Source organism: Palaemon carinicauda, chromosome 12 (assembly GCF_036898095.1).
Source record: "Palaemon carinicauda isolate YSFRI2023 chromosome 12, ASM3689809v2, whole genome shotgun sequence".
Taxonomy (NCBI): Eukaryota; Metazoa; Arthropoda; class Malacostraca; order Decapoda; family Palaemonidae; genus Palaemon; species Palaemon carinicauda.
This window is the reverse complement of record NC_090736.1, coordinates 9,985,823-9,996,376: the sequence shown is the minus strand read 5'-3', so window position 1 is coordinate 9,996,376 and position 10,554 is coordinate 9,985,823. Positions and strand designations below refer to the sequence as shown.

General features: G+C 36.0%; 1 protein-coding gene across 1 annotated transcript in view; it reads right to left on the bottom strand.

Annotated features, from left to right (window-relative positions):
* LOC137651210 (uncharacterized) overlaps positions 1–10,437 on the bottom strand; it is an 85,224-nt gene extending 74,787 nt beyond the window's left edge. Inside the window, exon 1 of the mRNA XM_068384392.1 lies at positions 10,114–10,437. Coding sequence (XP_068240493.1) covers positions 10,114–10,234 — 121 coding nt within the window. The 5' untranslated portion in view covers positions 10,235–10,437. The remainder of the gene's footprint in view (positions 1–10,113) is intronic.
* Between the last annotated feature and the right edge of the window lie 117 nt (positions 10,438–10,554).

Genomic DNA, 10,554 nt, shown 5'->3' with positions numbered 1-10,554 from the left:
GTACAGAAATCCCTTGATTGTGGTCGGGAAGTTCGTATGATTGGCCTTGATTTTAGTGCTGCCTTTGACCGTGTTAATCATGAGGCCCTTGTTTTCAAACTGAAAACAGTTGGGAGTGGGTGGGTCGTTTCTTAGCATTATTATTGATTTTTTAAGTAGTAGATCTCAAAGAGTTGTTGTTGATGGGCACCATAGTGAGTATAGGAATGTGATATCCGGTGTTCCTCAGGGTAGTGTTCTTGGCCCATTACTTTTCATACTATATACACATGACATGTGGTTTGGCCTAGAAAATAAGCTTGTTGCATATGCAGATGATGCTACTCTCTTTGCATCAATTCCATCCCCTGAATGTAGATCTGGGGTTGGTGAATCCCTTAATAGAGATTTAGCTAAAATTAGTGCATGGTGCAAATTATGGGGTATGAAGTTGAATCCTAACAAAACTCAAAGTATGATTGTAAGTAGGTCAAGGACGGTGGCTCCTCAACATCCGGATCTCAGTATTGATAATGTTTCTTTAAATTTGTATGACTCTTTCAAAATTTTAGGCGTGATTCTTGACAGTAAATTTACTTTTGAGAAACATATAAGGTCTGTGTCTTCTTCAATTGCACAAAAAATTGGCTTATTGAGAAAGTCTTTTAAGATATTCGGTGATCAATCTATTCTGAAGAAATGTTTTAATTCTTTTATTCTACCTTGTTTTGAGTATTGTTCTCCTGTCTGGTCTTCAGCTGCTGATTCTCATCTTAATTTGTTGGACAGAAACTTACGGTCTATTAAATTTCTTATTCCTGATCTAGATATTAATCTCTGGCACCGTCGATCAATTAGTTCATTATGCATGTTGCATAAGATTTTTCATAACTCTGACCATCCTTTACATTCAGATCTCCCTGGACAATTCTATCCTGTTCGTAATACTAGGCAGGCAGTTAATTCTAATAGCCAGGCCTTCTCCGATCATAGACTCAATACTACGCAGTACTCTAGAAGTTTTATTCCAGCTGTTACCAAGTTGTGGAATGATCTTCCTAATCGGGTTGTTGAATCAGTAGAACTTCAAAAGTTCAAAGTTGGAGCAAATGCTTTTTTGTTGACCAGGCGGACATGAGTCTTTTTATAGTTTATATATGACATATTTGTTGTTGACGTTGTTAATAGTTTATATAAGATATATCTCTTTTGACATTACTTTTTTTTAGAATGATTTATTGTTAATTTGTTCTCTTCAGTTATTTATTTCCTTATTTCCTTTCCTCACTGGGCTATTTTTCCCTGTTGGAGCCCCTGGGCTTATAGCATCTTGCTTTTCCAATTAGGGTTGTAGCTTGGATAGTAATAATAATAATAATAATAATAAACAGTTATCACTTTAAAGTCAAATATCCCAAATAAACTACATTCAATGAAATTACCTCTGATGACCACCCAAATAAACATTGAAAAAATGGTGTGGATATATTTATACAAATGGATTCATATATAGGTATGTAAATATACACAAAAACATTTTCTATGAAGAAGAGAAACTTGAAAAAAACATTTGAGTTTAGTTGTTCATTGCTTCAGTTGAACTTTATTTATTTCCTAGTTTCCTTTCCTCACTGGGCTATTTTCCCCCTGTTGAAGCCCTTAGGCTTCTAGCATCTTGCTTTTCCAACTAGGGTTGTAGCTTAGCTATTAATACTACAAATACTACTGCTAGCTATGCTACAATCCTAGTTTGCAATATGTTGTAAGGGCTTCACCAGGGAAAATAACCCAGTGAGAAAAGGAAATAATGAAAAAGATAGAATAGTGTGCCAGAGTGTATCCTCAAACAAAAGAACTCATCCCCAGATAGTGGAAGACCATAATACAAAGGCTATGGCCTTACCCAACACTAGTGAACAATAGTTTGATTTTGAAGTGCCTTGTTTGATAACTTCATTGCCTGGTGATCGCCAGACCGGGGTGTGAGTCCCTCACAAACTCGTCAGATCCCTCGTTCGTTGCAACCTCACCATCCTTGTGAGCTAAGGATGGGGGGTTTGGGAGAGCCTATAGGTCTACCTGCTGAGTCGTCAGCAGCCATTGGCCTGGCCCTTCCTAGTCCTAGCTTAGGTAGAGAAGGGAGCTTGGGACGCTGATCATACTCCTTTTTTCGTTCTTCTGGGCTATGTAAACTGTCATCAGTCTTTTGTTTTTCCTTATCTTTAAGTATCTTCCATTGCTTATTCGGGTTTGGGATAGATGAAGGTATTTCTACTGATCATGGATGTGACGACATCAGCCTAGTCTATCATCTAGATTTCTTGCCTGGAAACAAAACTAAAACAATATTTGTGTGAGAGAGAGAGAGAGAGAGAGATGAGAGAGAGAGGAGAGAGAGAGAGAGAGAGAATCTTGAAACCAATCTTTTCAGCATAACCGGCATTGGATCGACATGCCAGACGTCAGCGACGAAATGACAGCGAATTATTTTGAGCGCGTCCCGAAATAGCCATAGCCAGAAAGAACAATACTTTGACTTATTTATTTGGGTGTCTCCAGGTTAAATATTTCTTATTACCTTTGGCCTTTTAGGTTCAGAGAAGATATTCTGATTGCCTTTGGCCTTTTAAGGTTCAGGGACAATTCAAATAGCAGCCGAAGCGAATCTGTTCATTATAAATTTAAATGTCTCGTCCCAGTCCTCCATTATCTGAATCTTTCATACAACCTGATGTATTTTAGTCCAGTCGATATTGAGTCTTCTGTGCGAGAAAACAAGTGGTTCCATCTTGAAAGATGTAGGATGTGGGGGAAACTGGGAGAAGGGAGAGTTCCAAAGCTACGGTATGCACTGGCGAAATTGGAAGTGTGTGTGTGTGTGTGTGTGTGTAATAGATGAAGCTTAGGGTAAAACGATCCTAAAACTACATAAAGACAATAAGAAAATCCTGATAATTCACAGCATGCCAAGAAAAAGTTTTTAAGAATTTACATTGGGAAAATGTAAGAAAATATATGTATATATATATATATATATATATATATATTTAATGCTAAGCTACAGCCTAGTTGGAAAAGCAGGATGCTATGAGCCCAGAGGCCCCAACAGGGAAAATAGCCCAGTGAGGAAAGGAAATAAGGAAAATTAAAATATTTTAAGAATAGTGAAATTGAAATAAAAATTTCCTATATAAACTATAAAAACTATATATATATATATATATATATATATGTATATATATACCTGTATATTATATATATATATATATATATAGAGAGAGAGAGGAGAGAGAGAGAGAGAGAGAGGGAGAGAGAGAGAGAGAGAGAGAGAGAGAGGCCTAGATAATAATCTTGAGGATTTTTGAATAAACACAATTCCATTACCTGTTTAATTGAGATTTACAGAGAGAGAGAGAGAGAGAGAGAGAGAGAGAGAGAGAGAGATGCGCAACAAGTACCGAAAATATTTGCCCTTTCCAACGTTTTTTTTTTTTTTTAGGTAGTTTTTTTCTAAACCTCGGGAGTTTACCCAGTACACAGTAGGAGACTTAATAAAAGATAAAAAAAAAAAAATAGGTTTCGTAACCTGAGGCGAATGGAGAAAAAACAGGAGGGGGATGCCCCGCGCTCTCTTTCTCTACTCCTGTTCCTGCTTCGCTTCCCTTCATCTTGCAACTCTAATTTCACCTTCAAGGCTTTGTTTTTCCTCAGTTACGTCATGAATATTTTCTTGCTGTTCAACGCTAACGCTCTCTCTCTCTCTCTCTCTCTCTCTCTCTCCAAGACTTTGTTCTTCATCCCATTTACATCATGAATCTTTTCTTGCTGTTCAACGCTCTCTCTCTCTCTCTCTCTCTCTCTCTCTCTCTCTCTCTCTTTAAGCCTTCGTTCTTCATCTCTCTCTCTCTCTCTCTCTCTCTCTCTCTCTCTTAAGCCTTTGTTCTTCATCTCATTTACATCATGAATATTTTCTTGCTATTCAAACCCCCCACCCCTCTCTCTCTCTTTTCAAGACTTTGTTCTTCATCACATTTACATCATGGTTCTTTTCTTGCTGTTCAACGCTCTCTCTCTCTCTCTCTCTCTCTCTCTCTCTCTCTCTCTGAAGTCTGGGTTGGAGATAATGTAAATGCCATATCCGTCGGATTAACAAAATGACATAATTCACTTAATAATAAATCACAGCGGACGATCTAGTCGGAAGATACAAGATCTTGTTATTTGACATTTAACTGAACCTAGACTCACGTGATAGGGCGCATCAATGTATATCTGTAATTCAGATCTGTTTCTTTCCGTATCTTTGCATGTTTTGTTTAATACGGTTTTCTACCTCATAGAAATTGTTTATCATCAATGTATTGGAAAGATTACTAAAGGTCGAATTAATATTTCCAAGTCAATGTTAAATTTTATACCATAGAACGAGGTTCGATTTTAAACACGCAAATTGTGTGGTTAATTTCTCGGCAACCTTGAAGGCCAGGTGTACACTGAACGGCCTTCAGAACTCCGTTTACAGAACCTACCATTGGTCTGTAAAATCTGCTGCCATATCGGAGGTTTCCTTTTTCTGATGTTGGTCTAGACTTTTTGGTTTTTCCTTTGGACTAGATCTATTTGTTTTCTTTGGGGACTTAGACTTTTTGGTTTTCTTTGGAACTAGACTTTTTGGTTTTCTTTCGAACTCGACCTTTTTTCTTTTGGACTAGACTTTTTTGTTTTCTTTTGGATAAGACTTTTTGGTTTTCTTTTGGACAAGACTTTTTTTGTTTTCTTTGAAACTATATTTTTTTTTTTACTTTTGGACTAGACATTTTTTTTGTTTTCTTTTGAAGTAGACTTTCTCTTTTGAATTAAACTTTTTTTGTTTTCTTTTGAACTAGACTTTTTCTTCTGAACTAGATTTTTTTCGTTTTCGTTTAGACTAGACTTTTTAGTTTTCTTTTGAACTAGACTTTTTCGTTTGGACTAGACTTTTTAGTTTTCTTTTGAACTACTAGACTTTTTCGTTTGAACTACGCTGTTTAGTTTTCTTTTGAACTAGACCTTTTTCTTTTGAACTTGACTTTTTTCGTTTTCATTGGACTACACCTTTTTTTTCTTTTGAAATAGTGTTTAGTTTTCTTTTGAACTAGATTTTTTCTTTTGAACTAGACTTTTTTTAACTAGACTTTTCTGTTTTCTTTGGAACTAGACTTTTTTCGTTTTCGTTTGAACTAGACTTTTTTGTTTTCTTTTAAACTAGACTTTTTTCGTTTTCGTTTGGACTAGACTTTAGTTTTCTTTTGAACTAGACTATACTGGAGTGTTGCATTAACTTCAGCTTCAACTCCAAGGCAATACCAGCTCTGAGCATCGTCAGTTTCTCAATACATGACTGAACAGCCTTTGAAATAACATGAGAAACCCTACAACTGAATTACATTAGGTATCAGACAAGCGACGGTTTCTCGCTCGTCAACAAATACCCAGCAAATCGTTTTAATCCATTGCTGTGACCTGATTTTCATCTTTGCGGGAAAGGGGGGGGGGAGGGGTTGGCTGGAAATAAGGTTAAAGACAAACGTAATCTGAGGAATCATAGTTACAATGTTTCTTCAGTATGAATAACAAAATGCACAAGTTTAAGACAACTGAGAATGGTTTCAATTGAGAGAGAGAGAGAGAGAGGAGAAGAGAGAGAGAGAGAGAGAGAAAGCATTTCAAACAAACTGCTCTGAGAGTAAGCATTTCATACAAACTGCTGAGAGAGAGAGAGAGAGAGAGAGAGAGAGAGAGAGCAGTTCAAACAAACTGCTCTGAGAGTAAGCATTTCATACAAACTGCTGAGAGAGAGAGAGAGAGAGAGAGAGAGAGAGCAGTTCAAACAAACTGCTCTGAGAGTAAGCATTTCATACAAACTGCTGAGAGAGAGAGAGAGAGAGAGAGAGAGAGAGAGCAGTTCAAACAAACTGCTCTGAGAGTAAGCATTTCATACAAACTGCTGAGAGAGAGAGAGAGAGAGAGAGAGAGATGCGCATTCCGAACAAACTGCTCTGAGAGTAAGCATTTCATACAAACTGCTGAGAGAGAGAGAGAGAGAGAGAGAGAGAGAGAGAGAGAGAATTGCTCTGGAAGTTTTCATCTCAATGAATCTGGTTTCTACTGGAATGGGGCTCTGGCCTTCGCAATAATAATTTCCGGTTTAATTTTCTACGAAATAGCGATGCAAGTAGGTGATTCAGCAACGTATAGATATTTATGTGATATATAATAACGATAACTAATAAAAATCGGCAATGATTATAAATATCGCAATAGCTTGAACGTAAAGAAAAAATATAGTTAATGATATTTATAATTTGAGGTTGCACTTTGTATAAATGTTAGTTTGTTTTGCATAAAATAAAGGTGGCGGTAATAATAATAATAATAATAATACTAATAATAATAATAATAGTAGTTTGAAAACAAGACAACCGCTACCATAACCTTTAAACAAATGGAGTCAGATTATTATTATTATTATTATTATTAATATCCAAGCTACAACCCTAATTGGAAAAGCAAGATGCTATAAGCCCTGGGGCTCCAATAGGGAAAAATAGCCCAGTGAGGAAAGGAAATAAGGAAATAAATAACTGAAGAGAACAAATTAACAATAAAATCATTCTAAAAAAAAGTAATGTCAATAGAGATATTGGCATTCCAGCAATAATAATAATAATAATAATACTGATTTGTTTCCGTATTAACAACATCAACAACCACAAAAACCATAACAAGTCTGCGCTAACGAGGAAATAAACAACAACGAAGAAATGACGAAGATAACCTTTCACATTCGCGCTATCCCAGCCCCTATTTCACCCAAAACTCGTTAGAACCGGATTCGTTGCGTAAGCGTGGAATACTATGACTTATATTATTATTATTATTATTTGCTAAGCTACAACCCTAGTTGGAAAAGCAGAATGCTATAAGCCCAGGGGCCCCAACAGGGAAAATAGCTCAGTGAGGAAGGGAAGAGGAAAATTAGAAAAATTCTAAGAACAATTACATTAAAATAAATATTCCCTAAGTAAACTATAAAAACTTTAACAAAACCGGAGAAAGAGAAATTAGATAGAATAACGTGCCCGAGTGTACCCTCAAGCAAGAGAACTCCAATCCAAGACAGTGGAAGGCCATGGTACAGAGGCTATGGCACTACCCAAGACTAGAGAACAATGGTTTGATTTTGGAGTGTCCTTCTCCTAGAAGAGCTGCTTACCACAGCTAAAGAGTCTCTTCTACCCTTACAAGGAGGAAAGTGGCCACTGAACAATTACAGTGCAGTAAGAAGAATTGTTTATTCCCGAGAGTGTTATTATTTTTCATCTTGTAAATAAACAGTAATAAACAGGTCCTCCAAGGAAATGTAAATAATGAATAATCAAGAAAAATTTTAAACAGCTGAAGTATGATTTTACTGTAAAGTTTTAAAATTGATAAATTCAAGGTTGTGACATGGAAAAAGACACGATAATGAAACCGATGCGCAAATTAATAAAAGAATTGAAATGGAAGTGAAAATATATTCAAGTCAAGCCAGATTTCAACTAAGGGAGGGCGCTATATTTTATTGTTATCTAACTTCCTATTTCAATGAGCATATCTACAAAGCATGACGTAAAATGCTGTTTAGATTGTGATACTGTAGGAAATAATATCCGAAGGATGATAAACAAAAATGGGTTAAAAATTTACGTGTGGAACTCAATTTATTATGAACCTGGCACAAGAGAAAAGTTTCAATTTTAATAGTCGCAATTTCTAGCCATTTTGAAATAATGGAAGCGATGGAATTCCTGGAAACAACATCTTCATTTATGATCTATTCAGAAATTCTTCGGCACCAATACCAGCTTCTTTTCTCGCGAAATCCCTTCTTAGTCAGCATCGTTGCCATGACAACGGCACGAGAGAGCCTTTCGTCTCTCGTGATTCTAGACTTCTAGGTCTTTCTTTTGCTTTCCTTTCATACCAGTGTAACTTTAGCGTAGTTACGTCATTTGTAATGAAAGTGACGTTACACGATCGTCAATTGTAGCCTTTTCTTTTCTGTCTAGTCGGTTTGAATTAATATATACCAATTTGGATTGAAAATTGACGAATAGCGGGAGTTAGGAATTAGATATTGTTAGAAATTAACATAAAAGTCAGTAGTTATCTTTGTGATTTTTTCTTCTAGAGCCATACCTTAATTTATAAGTGATATCAAGAGCTTAGCACGCACACACACACACCATATCCTGTGACAGTAATACTTTTAATTTAGCAGAGGCAAAAACAGCAAGGCAAACCACAAATATTTCTTGACATTTACATTTAAAGCGGATACGTTCCCCCCCAAAAATGTCGTTCGCCAGTGACTGCCAATAAACGAAGTCTTGACCGGTATTGAACTCGTAAGAATTTAGGGCAAAAGAACGACCTTCCCAATACAATGACACTGATCAAGGACTGTTTATACTAATAAGTGTTGATGAACTGCCAACGATAATTCACCTTGGTCCACTAACTCGCTTTCCATGTTGGCACTTACGTCTCAATGTAGCCCACTGCCATATCCACCCGATACATAATGAATTTAAAACCTTTGTTAAAGGCTTATTGTATTCAATAATGGTCACCCGTTTAAGAGCTGACCAGAGCTATCTACGGATATATATATATATATATATATATATATATATATATCATCATCATCTACGCCTATTGACGCAAAGGCGGTTAAATTTTGCCAGTAATCTATTTTGAGAGAGAGAGAGAGAGAGAGAGAGAGAGAGAGAGAGAGAGAGAGAGAGAGAGCTCAAGGCAAATTTAGACACAAAATCCATATATTTTAAAGTAAGAACTAGATTAATATATTTACACGGTTGGGCTTATTTAAGGCTTCAAGTTGAATCGAAAAATACAGTTATAAGCCATATCTTGTCACGCCATTTACTCAAGGTCATCGATAAAAACACTAGTTGGCAACTCAATACAAGGCTGCAAATCCTTCGCTGGTTGTTATCTTTCAAATCCTTCGCTGGTTGTTATCTTTAAATATTGCGATTTCAAGTCCATAACAAAAAAAAAATGACTTGTTAGAAGGTTATCTTTCAATACTAGGCATACTCGAAAATAACGTAATTAGCTAAAAAAAATAATATTGAAATCAGATTTTTGATATGGTAACTACGTCATCCTGAGCTTAACGAAAGAAAAATGAAAAAAAAAATATAAAACACATCCTGTTATTCAAAGTAATTCATCTTCAGTAATATCGTTAGAATGTCGTATTATAACGATATGCAAGTAATAGACATATAATGAAGATATGTGTGAAGGAATAAAAATATACATGTAGGCCTAATACGTAACTCATACTTCATAAGAGCGTTACATGTTTAACATTGATGCTGGCTTAGTTCTTCTTCTTAATAATAATAATAATAATAATAATAATAATAATAATAATAATAATAATATAGGCCTAATACGTAACTCATTCTTCCTAAGAGCATTAGCAATTTAATATTGATGCTTACCTAATAATAATAATAATAATAATAATGTTTTCTAGTCATGTTTCATTCAAACATTATTCAAATATATGTTACCCCCTTAACAACAAATATCTTTTATATAATGAAGAGAAAGGACAATAATTAATTTTATCCAAAGTTCGAACAGTGATGGAATATTTACATACTTTCCATTTACTTAACCATTTGATTTCAAATCACGTAATTAATTGGAAATCACACAATTTACTTTAATAACGGGGCCCCATTTCATCAAGAATTCAGTTAGGCAAATTTGATTTACCTCCATTTATTTAATCATCTGATTTCAAATCAAGTAATCTATTGGGACTTGAACAATTTACTTTAATACCTGGCCACTATACCAATTCATGAACTCCAAAGACATTATACAAGACTACTTCTTGTTACTTTAAAGAATCACCACCCACTAAAATTGAATTGTAAAATCAATACGAAACGTATCTTTTCAGCAGAACAATTCTTGGAAACCAAAAAGATACTCCACACCAATGCTGCCTAAAATCAATAGCTGCTCCTCTTCCCAGCCATATGCATTCACTATTCTTTTACTCACCATTAATGAAAAACGAGTTGCATCTTTTCATGAGCTGAACCAACGCTGAAGTAGTGTCTATTGGCGCCTTCGTCTCGGTCCCATTTTGGATTTCAGTTGTCCCATTCGCGGTGACAATCATTCTACGGCCAATTGATGAAAAGGATTGCCTTAGCAAGGTCTGCGTTCTCGGAAGAATGGTGGTTTTAAATTGGCAGGACGACGGGAGTAAAATCTCTATCAGCTTCTCACAGATAGCCAGCGTTTCACGTTCACAGGGCGTCAGACGACTGGGGTTTTGTACGTTCACAACGTTCAACGTCTCGCTCGACTCTGTCGTCTGCTCAGCAGACGACCCTTGTATTGTACGCCAGGGGGCCCCCCCGGATAACCAATCCCCCTCCCCCCCAAATCCTCCCAGCCCAGGGTTGCCTGTTTGGCCTTTTTTCAGGACAAAAAATC